Source organism: Coregonus lavaretus, assembly GCF_964263955.1.
Source record: "Coregonus lavaretus genome assembly, chromosome: 13".
In the NCBI taxonomy this organism is placed as follows: Eukaryota; Metazoa; Chordata; class Actinopteri; order Salmoniformes; family Salmonidae; genus Coregonus; species Coregonus lavaretus.
Window position 1 is genome coordinate 8360526 of NC_140000.1, and position 22107 is coordinate 8382632.

General features: G+C 46.1%; 1 protein-coding gene across 1 annotated transcript; it reads left to right on the plus strand.

Moving 5' to 3' along the window:
• Positions 1–4397: 4397 nt before the first annotated feature.
• On the plus strand, positions 4398–21838 carry LOC311140263 (histone-lysine N-methyltransferase SETDB1-B-like). Its single transcript, XM_084175234.1, has 25 exons — positions 4398–4455; positions 5947–6150; positions 6400–6569; positions 6718–6761; positions 7176–7281; positions 7421–7594; positions 7802–8006; positions 8103–8176; positions 8390–8580; positions 8855–8984; positions 9202–9355; positions 9530–9673; positions 9818–10154; positions 10285–10546; positions 12412–12502; positions 12666–12782; positions 12881–13050; positions 13912–14169; positions 14328–14489; positions 15134–15306; positions 15542–15561; positions 15732–15859; positions 16378–16631; positions 18024–18112; positions 20150–21838. The coding sequence occupies exons 1-25, from the start codon at positions 4439–4441 to the stop codon at positions 20265–20267; spliced, it is 3792 nt and encodes a 1263-aa protein (XP_084031360.1). The 5' UTR covers positions 4398–4438; the 3' UTR covers positions 20268–21838.
• The last annotated feature ends 269 nt before the right edge of the window (positions 21839–22107 follow it).

A 22107-nucleotide genomic window follows, 5' to 3' on the forward strand; every position in this document is an offset into this window, starting at 1 on the left:
AGCTGATCAGGACAAAATAAAGGTAGAGTAATAGAAAAAGGATATGATGCCTTGGTGGCAATTCACTTGAAAGGGTGGTGGAAACTGATCCTGACCAAAAAGATGCAGATTGCCTCCTGTACTCCGATGCCACTAGAGAGAGACTCACACAAGTGGAGAGTAAATCGACCCTATGCAAATAAGAGAGAGATCGAGGGAGAGGGGGAGAGAGGAGAGCGAGAGAGAGAGAGCGAGAGAGAGAGAGAGAGAGAGCGAGAGCGAGAGAGAGAGAGAGAGAGAGAGAGAGAGAGAGAGAGAGAGAGAGAGAGAGAGAGAGAGAGAGAGAGAGAGAGAGAGAGAGAGAGAGAGAGAGAGAGAGAGAGAGAGAGAGAGAGAGAGAGAGAGAGAAAGAGAGAGAGAGGGAGAGAGCTGGACCCTGAGCAGTATGGTCCCGAGGGAAAGGCATTGAAGCAAGAGGATATACACACAACTTAACTTAAACTGAACAGGAAAACAGATCCTAACATGACGTAGATAGAGAGAAGACTAAAGAGACGTCTTCTAGAGACAAGCATTGACAGCATGAAGACCCTTTATTAGAACAAACTACAACAAGGGTTGTAGGTTGTTAGAACAAGTAGATAGACACAAAGGCAAGGACGGACGAGAGAGAGAGAGAGAGAGAGAGAGAGAGAGAGAGAGAGAGAGAGAGAGAGAGAGAGAGAGAGAGAGAGAGAGAGAGAGAGTGTGTGAAAGGACTCCAGTGTTGTCCAACACCAAGCAGCAAAGGACACTTTTTAACATTTTTTTCAACCTATATTTTTTACCTTTGTCAGTCTGCATCAGTGTCATTTGGATACGATAAGTCATGGACCCTCCTCTCCTGCCGGTGGCCAGGATGGAGGTGGATGTGGACCTGGGCTTTGCCCTCTTCTTTTTCTTCCTGCTCTGTTCCTTCCTGCTGTTCACCATAGTGCGCTGTGCCCAGATGGTCCTGAACCCCTACAGCGCCATCTCTGTCGCCGCATACCAGACTACGGAGGAACAAACTGAGGACTGACCTCACTCCATAATGGGCAGGAAATAATGTGATCATAGTGGAAGAACCCTAGCCCGACTGTGGCTAGTGTGCTGAAGGTGGGAAGTTTGGTTTCGTAGTTGGACTTGTGGGAATCAGGAGGAGCAGAAAGCACATGAAGGGAGTGATACTTAAAAGTTTGGAGAATTCATCGGTCTGCAGGTCTGAAGATGAACATCACACAACATGATAACCTGGAAAACAGGAGCAAATGGGACCATGAGGATTTCAAGTTGTTACAGTACAGTTTATGTTTAGGCAATGTGCTTTTGGGAAAGTCTATAAATGTGGGAACAAATCAGTTGTCAGCATGTCATGGACCAGAGTGAGCTAAACGTGGGAATGACCCCCACTTGAGTTTTTGTCATCCTAATCAGCCACTGTCATATTCACATCTGCTTTCCATTAAAATAAATAGGCTATGCCATGAGAAAAATGACATCACAATAAATGGCATACTTGAATATCTGTTTCATTTGTGATGTTTTTACAATATGCAGTCTAGGTTATAATAATAATAATAAAGTACATTTCTATAGCGCTTTCCATAGAATCTCAAAGCGCTTGATGAGCAAAAAACTATCTAGCAATATACAGTAATATAATATCATGACAGGTCAACCAATAGAGGCCAAGTCTTTGAAAGCTGCATCCTCTGAAGATGGAGAGGGTCAGTTCATGGCTTGAGCAGAGGGAGCTGGTCAGAGGATGGTAGATGATTTAATGTCATTTTGAATAAAGACAATGCACTTTAATTGCCAATAATTAGTGGGAGTTAAAAGTAAGGGATGAGGTAATGGGAAGATTTTGGGGTCACAGAGCATGCCAAATTCGATCAGACTGACTTAATCAGTATGACAGAACAGTGTGCAACGTTTAATGGAAACGGTACTGTACTGATGCTGCGTTCACATGCTAGTCGGAACTAGGAAACTCTGACATTTCCGACTTGCTGATTCGTTGAACGCGGCACGTGTATAACTACAACCAGTTAGCAAGTCGAGAACGTGAACGCGGCATGAATGGCCAGTTGAAATACTTTACCGTACGGTGTGCTGCACAGGTTTTGCTATTTCAAATGGTAACACCCATACTGATAAGGCCACACCATAGACTGTAAAAAGAACCGTTCACTAAAAAGAGTCACGGAACGTACCAGACGTTGAACCTCTGCCCAGGCATTGCTGACGCATGCCAGATCTTACAACGCCTGGATAGCTATTTTACGATCATTTAACCACATCATATGTTATAGCAATCTGGTGCCCGACGGCACAGTCAATGACGTGGCATGCAACCATTGGTTGATGCATTGGGTGATGCATGCAGTGTCTGAGCAGAGGAACGCGACCATAATGTGGTTTTGCCGCGTTCAAAACAACTGGGAACTGGGAATTCGGAAATCTCTGACTTCTGACTTCAGTGCGTTCAAGACAACTGAGAACTAAAAAAACGAGCTCCGACTGGGATTTTTTTTTTTACGGTTATCCAACTCGGAATTCCAAGTCTATTAGTATGGTTTTTGAACACCATAATTTATTTACAAGCATGATAGCTGAACTTTTAGTGTATGGTTTACGCAGCTTGTTGGCCATTAGCCAATCAGCGTTTCTCAATGAGTTCAAAACACGTCAATGCATCCAACTGGTATTGACAACTTTAGAACTGGTAAATTCCCACCTCCCACTTGGTTACGAATGCAGCATTAATGGTGCTTTCAAGACAACTGGGAACTCTGGGAAAAAAACGAGGTCAAATCATGACGTCAGTGATCTTCAGGTTGGAAAGTTGGAGTTCTAGACTAGATGCCCGAGTTTCCGACTTGGAATTCCGAGTTGGATGACCGTTCAAAAAGCTATTTTTTTGTTTTATTCCTAGTGTTTGTGACGCCCGCCGTTTGGTGAGACATAGACCCGGTGGCAATGGCGAGACTGAGAATACCCTGTCTGTCTTGTTGAGCTTTGACACAGAGTTTCTACCTGATAAGGTCAGGTTAGCTTATATTTGCTATTCTGTGAGGGCCTATGTTCTGAACCCACTTCGGTGCTTTAGGTGCCAAGGATTCGGACACATTGCAGCAGTGTATAGAAGGGAGATCCCACGATGTGAGAAATGTGCAGGAGGGCATAGTTAGAGGGAGTGTACAGTTGGGATAGAGAAAGCACAGTGTGTCAACTATGGGGGTGCCCATGCAGCTGGGGATCCGAAGTACCCTGTGAGAGAGAGACAGGTTGAGATTGCCAGAGTTTGAGTGGGGCAGAAAGTTTCCTATGCTGAGGCAGTGAAGAGAGTAGAGGATAGCCCAAGGGTCAGTGAGTCGACTGGGAGGCACCCAGTGAGTAGGCCTGGAGAGAGAGCCAGAAAGGATGAGTTTTAGTAAGGTTGGATTTCTTGCGTAATAGCCATTGTGATCAACTGCACTGCACTGATGGAGCGGAAATCACAGAAGATAGATGCAGTGGTGTAAAGTACTTAAGTAAAAATACTTTAAAGTACTACTTAAGTAGTTTTTTTGGGTATCTGTACTTTACTATTTATATTTTTGACAATTTTTACTTTTACTTCACTACATTCCTATAGAAAATGATGTACTTTTTACTCCATACATTTTCCTTGACACCCAAAAGTACTTGTTACATTTTGAATGCTTAGCAGGACAGAAAATTGTCCAATTCGCACACTTATCAAAAGAACATTCCTGGTCATCCCTACTGCCTCTGATCTGGTGGACTCACTAAACACAAATGCTTTGTTTTTAAATTATGTCTGAGTGTTGGAGTGTGACCCTGGCTATCCGTAAATAAATAAATAAAAGACAATTATGCCATCTGGTTTGCTTAATATAAGGAATTTGTAATTATTTGTACTTTTACTTTTGATACTTAAGTATATTTTAGCAACTACATTTACTTGTACTTATTTAAAACGAAATACTTTTAGACTTTTACTCAAGTAATATTTTACTGGGTGACTTTCACTTTTACTTGAGTCATTTTCTATTAAGGTATTTTTACTTTTACTCAAGTATGAGAATTTAGTACTTTTTCCACCACTGGATAGATGGTAGTTGCAGCAGCAGAGAAACTTTAGTGCGAGAGATTTTAGTGCAGAAGATCTACAGGAAGTTTTGAGAGAAGGCGTTCCATCATCCCAGGCCGACTGCCTGATGTAGGATCGTTTAGGGCCAAAGTAGAGGGATGGGGTGATGGGTTTTTGGGGATAGTGTATAGGTGTAGGGTTAGATGGTGTAATACGCACTCCGACCTGTAAGGGCAGCAATATGCAACACAGCGTCTAGTCTGCCGGAAAGCCACAGGAGAAGAAGTTGAATGCGGGGGGTATTGTGAGTGGTCTGCAGCTTTCTCGCTGAATGCCTGGATAATGGACAATAATGATGGGTGAGTTCATTAACTTCCAATAAAAATTGTCTCGATTCATGAAATTTTTTTTAGTTGCAGATGCATTATACTGTGAGTGGATATAGATTTAGAGGACACTACGAGGAGCCAACTACAAAAGACTGAACTGGATGTAGCTTGTTAGCATAGCTAGCTAAATTGCTAGCTAGTCTGCCTCCCCAGCACAGTAACGTTAGCTTGCTTACAAGGTAACTTACGAGTTGGCAAGATTGTTTGAATAAACACAACTTATCCGATAAATGAACATCCACTGTGATTATGTTCACAAATGCTTACTTTAAAAACTGCATTCGCCCAGGAATTTCATTTAATACTACTACAGTACAATATTTTTGACTGCTAAACGCGTCTTCTCCGCGCACCGCTGTGCTAACCTTTTGACGATGTAACGTTTGGTGGTTGTAGAAAAAAAAAAAAAAAAATGTTGTAGGATTTACAAATGGTGTTAAAGGTTTTTGATGACAATAGGTTTCATTCCAAATTAACGAGAGTTTCATGTTTATTTTGACCTTCTATGATTAGTTAAATACGTTATTTTAGAATATTCAAGACTACAACTAACATGACATGAGCACTTACATTTTACATTTTAGTCATTTAGCAGACGCTCTTATCCAGAGCGACTTACAGGAGCAATTAGGGTTAAGTGCCTTGCTCAAGGGCACATCGACAGATGTTTCATCTAGTCGGCTCGGGGATTAGAACCAGCGACCTTTCGGTTACTGCACCACGCTCTTAACCACTAAGCTACCTGCTGCCCCGACAGTTGAGTGTCAATGTCCCTTCATAGTCAGGCACAGTGTTCCCTCATTTCAAAACAATGCGACGATCACATGAAATTGAAAACACTTGCAATGCATGACCTTTGTGACAATATCAACTACCTAGGGTGATATTTCAAGAGATTGTACAGGTGAGTTTTAGGCCCAACGTGTTTAATCGGCCATGAAACTAAAACAGGTTTCAGGATACTGTGTAGTTGGCTAGCTAGCTAGCTGGCTAACACCAGCAACAATGTAATCTTAACTAACTCTATAATAAATAAAATAATAATAATAATAATATGCCATTTAGCAGACGCTTTTATCCAAAGCGACTTACAGTCATGCGTGCATACATTTTTGTGTATGGGTGGTCCCGGGGATCGAACCCACTACCTTGGCGTTACAAGCGCCGTGCTCTACCAGCTGAGCTACAGAGGACCACAAAATCTCTCTCACTTTCTTTGCCTCGTCTTCACTCAGTCTGTTCTCTCGCTGCCTCCTCCCCTTCTCCACTACTCCCATTGCTTTCTTACTCTCCCTCCCTGTGTGTCTCTCCCCATACTTCCCCATGTCTCAACAATCTCTTGAAATATCACCCTAGGTAGTTTATATTGTAACAAAGGTCATGCATTGCAAGTGTTTTCAATTTCATGTGATCGTCGTTCTCTCTGCCTGCCCCCCCCCCGTTCCCTCTCTGTACCCCCAGGATGGAGGTGGAGGGCTGGGACTCTGGTCTGGAGGAGGAGCTGGGTGTGTCTCTGGAGGAGCTGAGTAAGTGGATAGAGGAGGAGGTGGAGAGGAGCGAGGCAGTCCGCCAGAGGAAGGCCCAGCTTGCTGAGCTCAAGGAATGGGTGGAGAACAAAGAGAAGGAAGAGGAGGTGGTGGACAAACTCTTCAACAACGCCAACCAGTGAGTGTGTGTGGGGGGATGATCATTATGTTTTGTTTGTTTCTCTCTCAGGTCCATAGTAGAGTGGAAGACTTTAGGGAGATGTGAAAGATGTTGATGTTTGTGTGTTTCTCCTGTGTGTGTGTGTGTGTGTGTGTGTGTCAGGTCTATAGAAGAATGTGAGGCCCGGCTTACTGTAAAATAGGACTGGTGTGTGCGTGTTAACGTCTGTGTGATTCTCTCCATTGTGTGTGTGTGTGTGTGTGTCAGGTCCATAGTGGAGTGTGAGGCTCTGGTGAAGTCCACCTACAGTAAGATGGGGCTGGTCTACAAGGAGAGCTCTTCAGAGGATGAGGGCGGAGTGGGAGGGGCTCTGTCCTCTGATGTAATAGAAATTGACGATGATGATGACGATGATGATGTCATCGCTGTGGGCTTACGTACGTACTGACATTTACTCCCAGTGAGATAAACAATATGTTTATCAAAGGAAACCTGTCCAGAAGGGCAGCTCCAGTATAAAACACAGGAGCGAATGTCTAACCTTGTTTCTTTCCTGTCTCTTCTCTGACCTCTTTCCTCTCACAGTGGTTCCACCCAAGAAACCTGGGATACCTGTCCAGGATGCAATGGTGAGAACAGAGAATTAGTCACACACACACGCGTGTTAATTGAATGTGTATTAATTGACCCTGTTATCTACAGCTTTCCAGTGTTCCTCCCAGCCGGTGTTGAAGCTCATCCTCTCTCTCTTCCTCCCTGTCTCTCTTCCTATCTGTCTCTCTTCCTATCTGTCTCTCTTCCTCCCTGTCTCTCTTCCTCTCTTCCTATCTGTCTCTCTTCCTCTCTGTCTCTCTTCCTCCCTGTCTCTCTTTCGCTTTCTCTCCCTTCCCTGTCTCTCTCTCTCTCTCTCTCTCTATCCCTTCCTCACTACCCCCCCCCCCCATACATACACAGGTGGTAGGTGAAAGCCAGAATTAAGTTTGAACAATATCCATATGTATGTGTTAATTATGTTTGTGTGTGCGCGTACGTGTGTCCTGCAGTTTAAGGAGGCGTCGGCAGCGCTCCAGCGTTCCTCCCAGCAGGTGTTGAAGCTGGCCCAGACAGTCAACAAAAACCCTTCTTCCGGCCCTGCTATACAACAGCCAGGTAATAGCACAAATGTGCCATTCTATATGTCTGTGTGATTGATGTATTCCTCCGGGTCACTAGGTGGCGTTCTCTCTTGTCTTTGTGTGTGTACATACTGCACAAAAGTTCACATGCGTTTTTTTGTGTGTGTGTGTAGGTGGCCCGGTACCCATGCCAGCGGTGTTTGTGTCCCAGGCCACACCCAGGAACACACCCACCCAGCCTAACCCCTCCCTGAAGGATGATGAGATCAAACTGGAGATGAGTCTTCTGGGAAAGAAACGCACCAAGACCTGGCACAGCGGAATGCTCATCGCCATCAACCCTGTCGGTGAGACATACATACATACACACACACACAGACCTCTCCACACACACACACACAGACCTCTCCACACACACACACACAGACCTCTCCACACACACACACAGACCTCTCCACACACACACACACACAGACCTCTCCACACACACACAGACCTCTCCACACACACACGCACAGGGTGAAGTTTGACATTAAGAATGTGTGTGTTTGTAGGTAATGGTTACAGTAAGTACAAGGTGAAGTTTGAGAACAAGGGGAAGAGTCTACTGTCTGGGAACCACATAGCGTTTCACTACCACCCCACCCTGGAGAGGCTATACGTGGGAGCCAGGGTGGTCGCCAAGTACAAGGACGGCAACCAGGTCTGGCTCTACGCGGGCATCGTAGCAGAGATGCCCAACAACAAGAACCGCATGAGGTGAGAAGCTGTGTGTGTGAGCATGTTTCAAATATCCTCTGTGTGTTTGGTGAAGGGTTGCGGAGGTGTTTCAACAGTTGTCTATGTGTGTTTCAGGTTCCTGATCTTCTTTGACGACGGTTATGCCTCCTACGTGACCCTGCCTGAGCTCTACCCTGTCTGCAGACCAAGTAAGAACCCTCCTTTCTGTCTTCATGTCCTCTCTCTTTCCTTCTCTTGATCTCCTCTCTTTCCTGTCAATCTGGTTTTGGGATGTGACCATAGCTTATAATCTTCACATCTTCTCACTCTCCCCTACCCCTCTTTCTCCCCACCATCATCTTCTCTATCTCTCCCCCATCATCTTTTCTCTTCCCCCCCTCACTCTCTCTCTCCTCCCCCAGTGAAGCGTACATGGGAGGACATAGAGGATGCGTCGTGTAAAGACTTCATAGAGGAGTATATAACCTCGTACCCCAACAGGCCCATGGTGCTGCTGAAGGCAGGCCAGGTCATCAAGACAGAGTGGGAGGGGACGTGGTGGAGGAGCAGAGTGGAGGAGGTGGATGGCAGCCTCGTCAAGATCCTCTTCCTGGTATGATGACATCATCACTGGGATTTGATTACCACCAAACGTTACGTTATTTATAGTCTGATGATTTAACATGATGGTCACACCATATTTTATTATCAGGGATACCATTGTAAAGTATTTTATTTGAGTTTCTTGTTTTGAATCACGTTTTTATACTACTTCAGCAGACTTGACACTCAACAAAATATGAAAATAAGGTGGATAAGATAAAAAAGCAATTGAATGAATGAAAGTGATTCTCTGTGGTAATCTATCTACTGTTTCTCTCCTCCAGGATGACAAGCGTAGTGAGTGGATCTACCGCGGTTCAACCAGGCTGGAGCCCATGTTCAACCTGAAGACCAACTGTGCCAACACCCAGGAGAAGAAGATGGCTGGCCAGCAGAGGACACGCCCCAACATGGGTAACACTCCCTCTAGTCAATCAATCAATTAACCAATCAATATATGGACAAACAAACCAATCACTTCACCAATCAATCCATCTTTAATAACCCAGCGGGATCACATATTATACTGTACCTGATGGAACCTTGGCCTGTCCTTCATTGGATAACTCTAATCTCTACTTCATTGGATAACTCTAATCTCTACTTCACCATTTTATCTGTGTCTCTGTAGGAGCATTGAGGACCAAGGGCCCAGTGGTCCAGTATCACAGTGGGGGGAACAGCACAACCCCCAGCGGGACCCCCACTAAATCCCTCCATCCCCTCTCCCCACCCTCCTCCATCCCTCCTACACCCTCCCAGCCCAATCAGCCCGCACGAACAGAGTGAGTAACACACACACACAGAATCACACAGTGTAAACCTTGTGACATTCCTTGAAAATCGACATTCTCTCTCCCCCCTCGCTGCTACATTTACCCCTTTTTCTCCCTGATCGCTCCTCCCTCCCTCCTGTTCCTCTTCCTCTTTCTTTCTCTCTCCCCCCACCCCCTCAACAGTCCTAAGTATCAGATGGCTAAGAAGAGTACTTCTCCGTACGTTCCCCCTCAAGGAGGCTCTCGCTCTGGACTGGCCAGTAATAGCCACGCCCCTAAAGCCATACAGCCCCAGCCTTCAACTGGTTCTCCTGGAAACTCATCCAGGTGAGGGAGGGGGGACAGGAAAATATATGATCATAAAAATAAAAATAAACAGAATCTCTTACTAAACAGCCACACTCACAAATATGCAACGTTTTATAGGAATCTATTCATAACTCTATCTTCACTCTCCCGCTTCCTCTCCAGAATGTATGTCCTTCAGACTGGCAACATCCAGACTCTCACGGCCCAACAGCCTATGCAACACCAGCAGCAGTCCCTGCCCCCTCCTCCCCAAGCCCCTCCGACTGCCCCTGCACCCACAGTGACCCCATACACCTTCAGTAACGACCGGATTCCCCACGAGCCCTCGTACCGCGCCCCCACAGACCGCATCTTCTACCTGCCTCACACCTGCCAGCCTGCCTGTCTCAACCGTATCCGGCCCTCCAGAGCAGATATGCACCGGGGCAGGAACCCCCTGCTCACCCCTCTACTGTACGAGTTCAGACGCATGACGGGGCGACGGAGAGTCAATCGCAAGGTAAAGACAGAGAAAAATAGCTTTGAGAAGTATTTTATCTTTCAGGAAGCACGGTTGGGATCATTATAGGGGGGACAGATTTTGGTATTAACTATCTCTCACCCCAAATCCCCCCCTCCTCCCTCGTCAGATGTCGTTCCATGTGATCTACAAGTCTCCATGTGGGCTGTGTCTGCGCAGCATGGCGGAGATCCAGCGCTACCTCTTCCAGACGCGCTGTGACTTTATCTTCCTGGAGATGTTCTGCTTGGATCCCTACGTCCTGGTCGACCGGCGCTTCCAGCCCCAGAAGCCTTACTACTACATCCGAGACATCACCAACGGCCGCGAGGACATTCCCCTGTCCTGCGTCAATGAGATCGACGTCACACCGCCGCCCGATGTGGCCTACAGTGAGGAGGATGGGAGGGGGGATTACTTAATCAGTATATAGGCCTTGAGTTACTGTACAGGCCTCAATCAAATGATTACCCATCAGAGCCCTAGGTCTTCCTGTATAGTTCGAGCCAATGGTGGTGCGCTAGCTACACAACACTAAGCAAAAGGGAGTCATTTGATATTCAGTCGAGATGAAGTCATAAAACTAGAATATTGGGATGAATGGGATTAGTGAAGTTCTAATTCTATGGTGAATACAGTGCCTTCGGAAACTATTCAGACCCCTTGACTTTTTCCACATTTTCTTACGTTACAGCCTTATTCTAAAATGGTTTAATAAACCCATTTCCTCAGCAATCTACACACAATACCCCATAATGACAAAGCGAGAACAGTTTTTTTCATATTTTTGCAAATTTATTAAAAACAAAAAACAGATACCTCATTTACGTAAGTATTCAGACCCTTTGCTATGAGACTCGAAATTGAGCACAGGTGCATCCTGTTTCCATTGATAATCCTTGCGCTGTTTCTACAACTTGATTGGAGTCCACCTGTGGTAAATTCAATTGATTGTACATGATTTGGAAAGGCACGCCTGTCTACATAAGATTCCTCAGTTGACAGTGCATGTCAGAGCAAAAACCAAGCCATGAGGTCGAAGGAGTTGTCCTTAGAGCTCCGAGACAGGATTGTGTCGATACACAGATCTGGGGAAGGGTAGCAAAACATTTCTGCAGCATTGAAAGTCCCCAAGAACATAGTGGCCTCCATCATTCTTAAATGGAAGAAGCTTGGAACCACCAAGACTCTTCCTAGAGCTGGCCGCCCAGCCAAACTGAGCAATCGGGGGAGAAGGGCCTTGGTCAGGGAGGTGACCAAGAACCTGATGGTCACTGACAGAGCTCTAGAGTTCCTCTGTGGAGATGGGATAACCTTCCAGAAGGAAAACCATTTCTGCAGCACTCCACCAATCAGGCCTTTATGGTAGAGTGGCCAGACGGAAGCCACTCCTCAGTAAAAGGCACATGACAGCCCGCTTGGAGTTTGCCAAAAGGCACCTAAAGACTCTCAGACCATGAGAAACAAGATTCTCTGGTCTGATGAAACCAAGATGGAACTCTTTGGCCTGAATGCAAGGGTCATGTCTGGAGGAAACCTGGCACCATCCCTACGGTGAAGCATGGTGGTGGCAGCATCATGCTGTGGGGATGTTTTTCAGTGGCAGGGACTAGGAGACTAGTCAGGATCAAGGCAAAGATTAATGGAGCAAAGTACAGAGAGATCATTGATGAAAACCTGCTCCGGAGCGCTCAGGACCTCAGACTGGGGCGAAGGTTCACCTTCCAACAGGACAACGACCCTAAGCACACAGCCAAGACAACGCAGGAGTGGCTTCGGGACAAGTCTCTAAATGTCCTTGAGTGGCCTAGCCAGAGCCCGGACTTGAACCCGATCGAACATCTCTGGAGAGACCTGAAAATAGCTGTGCAGCGACGCTCCCCATCCAACCTGACAGAGCTTGAGCGGTTATGCAGAGAAGAATGGGAGAAACTCCCCAAATACAGGTGTGCCAAGCTTGTAGCGTCATACCCAAGAAGGCTCAAGGCTGTAATTGCTGCCAAAGGTGCTTCAACAAAGTACTGAGTAAAGGGTCTGAATAATTATGTAAATGTCATATTTCATGATTTTATTTTTATAAATTAGCAAAAATTTATAAAAAACAGTTTTTGCTTTGTCACTATGGGGTATTGTGTGTAGATTGATGAGGGGAAAAAAACAATTTAATCAATTTTAGAATAAGGCTGTAACCTAACAATGTGGAATAAGTGTAATTCCTGAAGACGTCAGTAACTGATGGGTATCTGTGTGTTACCAGGTAAGGAGCGTATCCCTGAAGACGGAGTGTTCATAAACACCAGTCCAGAGTTCCTGGTGGGCTGTGACTGTACCGACGGCTGCAGGGACAGGTCAGTACTATCACTCTGACCCTTCTGTGACCCCTCATCTGGGCTCTGTCTTCTGCATGGCTTCCACTACATAGATTTCACCTGTCCAATTGTTAAATCAGTGATTAACTCATTTAGTCAATTTAAAGTGTTGAAATTGGGATTGTGTGTATGTGTTCTGCAGGTCCAAGTGTTCGTGTCACCAGCTGACCCTGCAGGCCACAGCCTGTACTCCTGGAGCACAGATCAACCACGCTGCTGGATACACACAAAAGAGACTGGAGGAGTGTTTGCCCACCGGGTGAGAGACAGACACACACAAACACACACACAGTCACAAATACAGACGTCCCTCGTACTAATCTCTCTCTCTCTCTCTCCTCCTCTCCTCTCTCTCAGGATATATGAGTGTAATAAGCGGTGTAAGTGTTGTAGTCAGATGTGTAGTAACCGTCTGGTGCAGCACGGTCTGCAGGTGAGGCTGCAGCTCTTTAAGACCCAGAACAAAGGCTGGGGCATCCGCTGTCTGGACGATGTGGCCAAGGGATCCTTCGTCTGCATCTACGCCGGTACGTCACTAGCTGGAGGAGGGGACAGAACAGTGTTATAGCAGGCTTTACACATGGATAACAGTATGTACCGGTATTCACATTGCATGTAGGAAGTGGACTGCATATTAAGACTTGTCATAAGCATTCATAACAGCACATGGCTCCTTATAAGTGTATGTCATTGTTTACATGCCTACAGATGTATGCAGAATGAAAAACAACATAGCAAGTTTCCTACATCCTTTACCTCCCGTTTTCTCCTCTCTCCCTCTCTCCTCTCTCCCCTCTCTACCCTCTCTCCCCTCTCTTCTCTCTCCCTCTCTCTCCTCTCTCCTCTCTCCTCTCTCCTCTCTCCCTCTCTCCTCTCTCTCCCTCTCTCCTCTCTCCTCTCTCCCTCTCTCCCTCTCTCCCTCTCTCTATCTCTCCTCTCTCCCTCTCTCCTCTCTCTCCTCTCTCCTCTCATCTCAATTCAAAGGACTTTATTGGCATGGGGAAACATATGTTTACATTGCCAAAGCAAGTGAAATAAACAATCAAAATGAACAGTAAACATTACACTCAAGTTTCAAAGGAATAGACATTTCAAAGGTCATATTATGGCTATGTGCAGTGTTATAATGATGTATAAAGTACAAAATAAATCAACATAAATATAGGTTGTATTTACAATGGTGTTTGTTCTTCACTGGTTGCACTTTTCTTGTGGCAACAGGTCACAAATCTTGTTGCTGTGATGGCACTCTGTCTCCCCTCTCATCCCTCTTCTCCCTCACTCTCTTCTCTCCCTCCCTCACTCTCTTTTCCCTCTCTCCTCCCTCACTCTCTTCTCTCTCTCTTCTCTCTCCTCCCTTACGCTCTTCTCCCTCTCCTCTCTCCCAGGTAAGATTCTGACAGATGACTTTGCCGACAAGGAGGGTCTGGAGATGGGTGATGAGTACTTTGCTAACCTGGACCACATAGAGAGTGTGGAGAACTTCAAGGAAGGGTATGAGAGTGAGGCCCACTGCTCAGACAGCGACGGGAGCGGGGTGGACATGTCCAGGCTGAAGAACCCCCCCTCCTCCTCCCTGGCTTTGCAGAACAAGCCCCTTCCCAAACCCCCCCAGAGAACCAATGCTGCCAACCCCGCTGGCAAAGGTGAGGGGTCACTGTTTAATAGTCTAGAAAGAGTCTGGCTTTTACTTTTGACCAGAGCCAAAGTAGTGCACTATATAGGGATTATGGTGCCATTTAGGATTCACCTAGAGTCTCAAATAACTCCATTTACCGTTTTACGACTTCCTTCTCTCCATCAGCGCGGGGTGCTGGTGGTGACTCCTCTAAGGATGGGGATAGTGATGAGGAGTCGAACAACGACAAAAGTTCAGACGACACGTTTGTGAAGGACCCCTACTACAGCTCCAGCTCTGTGTGGAGGAGCTACACCACTCGCCGCCAGGCCAAGGGCGCCAAGGAAGGTGTGTGTGCACTTAACTTCAACCCTCAGTTGTAAGGCTGGAACTGTAATAATGACATGGCAGTAAGAAATTATGTTAAAGGCCCGGTGCAGTCAGAAATGTGATTTTCCTGTGTTTTATATATATTTCCACACTTAAGAGGTTGAAATAATACTGTGAAATTGTGAAAAGAATGATAATGCCCTTTTAGTGTAAGAGCTATTTGACAAGACCGCCTGAAATGTCAGCCTGTTGTGGTGGGATGGAGTTTTGTCCTGCTTGGTGACATCACTGGGCGGTAAATTAGTTAATAAGAAAGAGTTCCAAACGTCTCTGCCAATAACAGCTCGTTTTCTGTTTTCCCCTCCCCACTCGGCAAGAGCTACTGGGGATCCTTAATGAATACAAAAATACAAATACTCCCAGACAGTCCTAGCAAGATTCTTGCTTGAGAAATTGCAATTTTCTAGAAACAATATATAGATGTTTTTACTATTTCAATTGGAAACAATCACAGTAAGGTACTTAATAGTTACCCAGATATATTTGATATTGAGAAAAACAGCTGCATTTAACATTTTTCCATGTTGCAGTGTGATCTAAAATAATATTTATATTTTCTGTCACCTCCTCCCTCCTCATCCTGTCTCCCTCCCCCCATCCAGGGAGCCAGGACAGTAAGGATGGGATGAGTGTGTCAGTGGGGGGAAAGGAGGACAGGAAGCCGCCCCCCATGCCGGAGGAGAGTGGGAAGAGTAAAGTAGCATCCTGGCTCACCAACCAACCCTCTACCTCCCAGGCCACTGTTAAGATGGAGGGACTGAAGATAGAGAAGAAGGTGAGAGAGAGGGGGAAGAGAGGAGTCCATATCCACCTCAGCTATTTTGTGTAGATCCTATTACATATATTAGGAGAAATCGATCAGCTTCGATCTCTTGCTTTCATCTCCTGGTGTTCTGATTGGACACCCTCTCATGTAATGATTGATTCCTTCTCATGTTTATTAAGGAGTGATTGTGTTCCGGTGCTGTGATTGGATACTGATACACCTTCTCATGTGTTCTCTGTTCTAGGAGCCCGGAGACCACAAAAGGTACGTAATGAAAGATTGTGAAATGTAATTTCAACCTATTTAACCCTGGCTTGGCTCTTTTAGGCCTGTGTTGCACAATGTCAAATGTACTTGGTAAAATGTGCCATATGAATAACATTAGATAACGTTGAGTGAGTCTGTAAGGTAATTGTGTGTTTTTGCGCCCCCAGCGGTAACCAATCGGTGAAGACGGAGGGAGTGAAGAGACAGGATGTGATGACGCTGTCGGACAGTGATGACGTCCAGACCATCAGCTCTGGATCTGACGACAACAAGGAGAGAGAGAAACGCACACAGGGTGAGGAGGGGGGAAGTAGGGGGAGAACAGGAAGGCGGAAGGGAAACGTGCATCGGTTTAGGAGGAAATTGGAGGGGGGGAGAATGGGGTGAGGGAAAGGCACGCAGGGTGGGGAAAGAGGTAGGGGTTGAGGGGGCAGGGGGGAAGAAGAAGAATGGGGGGAGGGGAAAACGCATGCAAGGTGAGGAGAGGGGGAAATTGGGGCGGTGGGTTCATAGATCTCTGTGCTTTATATCAGGTATTGCCAGACCTGTTCCTGTGGTGCTTTTCCCTGAATTGACCCTTCATCCTCCTCTCCTCCCTCTCCTTGCCTCCCCTCCTCCCTCTCCTTGCCTCCCCTCCTCCCTCTCCTTGCCTCCTTGCCTCCTCCCCTCTCCTTGCCTCCTCTCCTCCCCTCTCCTTGCCTCCTCTCCTCCCCTCTCCTTGCCTCCTCTCCTCCCCTCTCCTCCTCCCTCTCCTTGCCTCCTCTCCTCCCTCTCCTTGCCTCCTCTCCTCCCTCTCCTTGCCTCCTGTCTCAGGTGCGGTGAAGAGGCAGGTGGCTGTGAAGTCCACGCGTGGCATTGCCCTGAAGAACTCCCATGGCCTGATGGTTAAGACTGGAGGGGCTGGGATAGGGCCAGGGGGAGGCCCGGGGGGCCACGGAGGGGCGCAGGGTAAGGGTGGGGACGCGGGAGACAGTGGACCTAAAAACACACGGCAGTTCTTCGATGGCGAGGAGTCCTGCTACATCATTGACGCCAAGCTGGAGGGAAACCTGGGACGCTACCTCAACGTGAGTGTTACGTGTGTGTCAGAGTTTCCATTAGCCGGTAATAGCTGGCTTTTGTCCGATTTTAAATACATAGAAAAGCCGATAAATAAAATTGCCGCCGGCCAATTATCCGGGAGAAGAAATAATCCCATTGCGAAATAATGCTTTTTAGCCTATTCATTGATGGAAATACCAGTCGATGGAAATACATTTGACTGGTCATGCTTATCGGTCTATAGGTACATTTGTATAATTTAGTGAAATGAAATTGGCGCGTGTACAGTATATTCGTTATTTATTTTATTTTTCACACGTGTACAGTATACAGATACAGAGCCTTTGAGTGGAGAATCTGTCAGACAGCTGCTGCTGCAGCATCCTGTGGTGCTTTCAAGACAAGTGTGAACTCTGAAAAATACGAGGTTAAATCATGACGTCCGTGATCTTCAGGTCGGAAAGTCGCAGCTCTAGAAAGAGGCCCGAGTTGGATGACCATTCAAAACGATGTTTCCCAGTTGGAGCTACTTTTTTCTCCAGTTCCCAGTTGTTTTGAACGCACTGAAGTCTGGTCGGAGATTTCCGAGTTCCCAGTTGTTTTGAACACCGGTATCAAACAGCAACGGAAGGCAGGCTTCATCAGTGCGCCACACACCACTTTGCAATGAACTGGAGGCAGTATGCATTTTAAAAACATACTTAATCGTTTGAAACCTGAAAGTTTTAATACATATGAGGCATGTCTTACCTTGCTTCGAAGAAGCCTGTTAGATCTCCTCTCTTTCTACATTTCTAACTGATATTTTCATCTCTGTCACATGAAATCGCTCTCATATGCAGTGCCCTTTTGACAAGTGTTTTACCACTAATTGCATTATGGAACGAACATTTGCGCGTAGCCTACTGCCTTGTACGCATTGCTGTGCTTATAATGTGAAGCTAAACTTTCCACAACTATCGTCCCACAACTGTCCCAGAGTCTGTTTGGAATAGGCTATTTCTTTCTCGACAAGCTGACCAATAGAATAGGTAGCCTAAACTTTTCTACTATAGTAGATTGACATAGGATAGTGTTGTTTTTTACTAGTCTTGTTGGCTGAGGAAAAGAAAATGTGGAAATGTATTCTAACGTGTTCAAAGTGCACATCAGAATTTGGGAAGGACCGCATATCGTTGTATCCTGGACTTTCATGTTCTGTTAATATGAATGATCATATTCTAAATGTGATTTCTGTGATTCTGAGCACCGTGGGTGGACGCCCTACTCAGGTTACGCACCCAATGCATACGGCGACACATTTTCCTAACGGAAACCCTGGCATGTGTTTAATTAAGTGGAGTCAAATGTAATTTGACAAAGGGAATGAAGCTCTCTCTCCTCTCTCCCTCCCTCCCTCTCATCGCTCCTCCTTACAGCATAGCTGCAGTGCTAACCTGTTTGTCCAGAATGTGTTTGTAGACACACACGACCTGCGTTTCCCCTGGGTGGCCTTCTTCGCCAGCAAGTGAGTGTTCTGTATTAGACATGGTTACATACAGTGGCCTCCCGAGTGGTGCAGTGGTCTAATAGCTGTGCCACTAGAGATCCTGGTTCGAATCCAGGCTCTGTCATAGCCGGCCGCGACCGGGAGACCCATGGGGTGGCGCACAATTGGCCCAGCGTCGTCCAGGGTAGGGGAGGGAATGGCCGGCAGGGATGTAGCTCAGTTGGTAGAGCATGGCGTTTGCAACGCCAGGGTTGTGGGTTCGATTCCCACGGGGGGTATGAAACAAATAATTATATAATAATAATGTATGCACTCACTAACTGTAAGTTGCTCTGGATAAGAGCGTCTGCTAAATTACTAAAATGTAAATGTAAAAATGAGAACAAGTATTTGATACACTGCCGATTTTGCAGGTTTTCCTACTTACAAAGCATGTAGAGGTCTGTCATTTTTATCATAGGTACACTTCAACTGTGAGAGACGGAATCTAAAACAAAAATCCAGAAAATCACATTGTATGATTTTTAAGTAATTAATTTGCTTTTGATTGCATGACATAAGTATTTGATACATCAGAAAAGCAGAACTTAATATTTGGTACAGAAACCTTTGTTTGCAATTACAGAGATCATACGTTTCCTGTAGGTCTTGACCAGGTTTGCACACACTGCAGCAGGGATTTTGGCCCACTCCTCCATACAGACCTTCTCTAGATCATTCAGGTTTCGGGGCTGTCGCTGGGCAATACGGACTTTCAGCTCCCTCCAAAGATTTTCTATTGGGTTCAGGTCTGGAGACTGGCTAGGCCACTCCAGGACCTTGAGATGCTTCTTACGGAGCCACTCCTTAGTTGCCCTGGCTGTGTGTTTCGGGTCGTTGTCATGCTGGAAGACCCAGCCACGACCCATCTTCAATGCTCTTACTGAGGGAAGGAGGTTGTTGGCCAAGATCTCGCGATACATGGCCTCATCCATCCTCCCCTCAATACGGTGCAGTCGTCCTGTCCCCTTTGCAGAAAAGCATCCCCAAATAATGATGTTTCCACCTTCATGCTTCACGGTTGAGATGGTGTTCTTGGGGTTGTACTCATCCTTCTTCTTCCCCCAAACACGCCGAGTGGAGTTTAGACCAAAAAGCTATATTTTTGTCTCATCAGACCCCATGACCTTCTCCCATTCCTCCTCTGGATCATCCAGATGGTCATTGGCAAACTTCAGATGGGCCTGGACATGCGCTGGCTTGAGCAGGGGGACCTTGCGTGCGCTGCAGGATTTTAATCCATGACGACGTAGTGTGTTACTAATGGTTTTCTTTGAGACTGTGGTCCCAGCTCTCTTCAGGTCATTGACCAGGTCCTGCCGTGTAGTTCTGAGCTGATCCCTCACCTTCCTCATGATCATTGATGCCCCACGAGGTGAGATCTTGCATGGAGCCCCAGACCGAGGGTGATTGACCGTCATCTTGAACTTCTTCCATTTTCTAATAATTGCGCCAACAGTTGTTGCCTTCTAACCAAGCTGCTTGCCTATTGTCCTGTAGCCCATCCCAGCCTTGTGCAGGTCTACAATTTTATCCCTGATGTCCTTACACAGCTCTCTGGTCTTGGCCATTGTGGAGAGGTTGGAGTCTGTTTGATTGAGTGTGTGGACAGGTGTCTTTTATACAGGTAACGAGTTCAAACAGGTGCAGTTAATACAGGTAATGAGTGGAGAACAGGAGGGCTTCTTAAAGAAAAACTAACAGGTCTGTGAGAGCCGGAATTCTTACTGGTTGGTAGGTGATCAAATACTTATGTCATGCAATAAAATGCAAATTAATTACTTAAAAATCATACAATGTGATTTTCTGGATTTTTAAAATTACAGACCTCTACATGCTTTGTAAGTAGGAAAACCTGCAAAATCGGCAGTGTATCAAATACTTGTTCTCCCCACTGTAGATGTGGTAAGACCCTGTTACTCTGATAAAGACACATGTATTATTTGATGTGTGGTTTTGTGCTGAGCACTTGTGAATGTTGACCATTTTGAGTCATCTACTAACGTGTGTGTGCAGGCGTATCCGGGCAGGGACAGAGTTGACGTGGGACTATAACTACGAGGTTGGCAGTGTGGAGGGCAAGGAGCTGCTGTGCTGCTGTGGCTCAACAGAGTGCAGAGGAAGACTGCTTTAAGAGGCCACCCTCTACCTCCATCTCATCCCCCTCTCTCTTCTTCTGGAGACTACTATAGTGAACCACACTCTATACCTCCATCTCATCCCCCTCTCTCTTCTTCTGGAGACTACTATAGCGAACCACACTCTATACCTCCATCTCATCCCCCTCTCTCTTCTTCTGGAGACTACTATAGTGAACCACACTCTATACCTCCATCTCATCCCCCTCTCTCTTCTTCTGGAGACTAGTATAGTGAACCACACTACTCTATACCTCCATCTCATCCCCCTCTCTCTTCTTCTGGAGACTACTATAGTGAACCACACTACTCTATACCTCCATCTCATCCCCCTCTCTCTTCTTCTGGAGACTACTATAGCGAACCACACTCTACCTCCATCTCATCCCCCTCTCTCTTCTGGAGACTACTATAGCGAACCACACTCTATACCTCCATCTCATCCCCCTCTCTCTTCTGGAGACTACTATAGCGAACCACACTCTATACCTCCATCTCATCCCCCTCTCTCTTCTGGAGACTACTATAGCGAACCACACTCTATACCTCCATCTCATCCCCCTCTCTCTTCTTCTGGAGACTACTATAGTGAACCACACTCTATACCTCCATCTCATCCCCCTCTCTCTTCTTCTGGAGACTACTATAGTGAACCACGCTACTCTATACCTCCATCTCATCCCCCTCTCTCTTCTTCTGGAGACTACTATAGCGAACCACACTCTACCTCCATCTCATCCCCCTCTCTCTTCTTCTGGAGACTACTATAGTGAACCACACTACTCTATACCTCCATCTCATCCCCCTCTCTCTTCTTCTGGAGACTACTATAGCGAACCACACTCTATACCTCCATCTCATCCCCCTCTCTCTTCTGGAGACTACTATAGTGAACCACACTCTATACCTCCATCTCATCCCCCTCTCTCTTCTGGAGACTACTATAGTGAACCACACTACTCTATACCTCCATCTCATCCCCCTCTCTCTTCTGGAGACTACTATAGTGAACCACACTCTATACCTCCATCTCATCCCCCTCTCTCTTCTTCTGGAGACTACTATAGTGAACCACACTACTCTATACCTCCATCTCATCCCCCTCTCTCTTCTTCTGGAGACTACTATAGTGAACCACACTCTATACCTCCATCTCATCCCCCTCTCTCTTCTTCTGGAGACTACTATAATGAACCACACTCTATACCTACATCTCATCCCTCTATTTCTTCATCTTATCTCTCTTGGAGTGCAGAGGGAAGACAGCTGGAAGAGACCACTCTATAACTCTTGTCTCCTCTCTGAGTGTAGAAGAAGACTGCTGTAAGGACACACCATGCTAACCTGGGGACACCTGCACCCACAAGAGTCTCTCTCCCCCTTTCTCTTTTCTTCCTCCCCTCCATCTTGTTTTCTGAAATGTTATGCTGCCAATTGCTGAGGTATTTTAGTATTGTAATTCTTTACTGTTTTGTCTATATGCCCACTTGTATTTGACTGTGTCTGTGAATTCAGACCAAACTGTGTTCTTCTCACAACTGAATAAAATCCTGTTTTCCACACATTCAACACACAGTTTTTAATGATGATGTTTTATACAGAAAGATTTCAGCGTACCCCAGGCTTTTATATCATTTGGGCTCATTACAGCTGTAATAGTGTTTCCCTCACACGAGGAAGAGCAGGAAGCCACCGAAGGTGCTGTGTTTATTGTAACTATCAATGAGCCTATTGCCTGAGGGGAGACTCATGTAGACCAAGTCCCCCTCTTCCAGCTCTAGAGTCACATCACTGGATACATTCTCAAAACCCCCAGTACTAATGTACTGTTGTGCC

What these genes read in the sequence shown, in the direction of transcription:
- LOC311140263 (XM_084175234.1), top strand. An exon ending in GGCCAAGGGCGCCAAGGAAG is followed by an intron (nt 14,490 to 15,133) that starts GTGTGTGTGCAC and finishes CCCCCCATCCAG; the next exon opens with GGAGCCAGGACAGTAAGGAT. An exon ending in GAGCCCGGAGACCACAAAAG is followed by an intron (nt 15,562 to 15,731) that starts GTACGTAATGAA and finishes TTGCGCCCCCAG; the next exon opens with CGGTAACCAATCGGTGAAGA.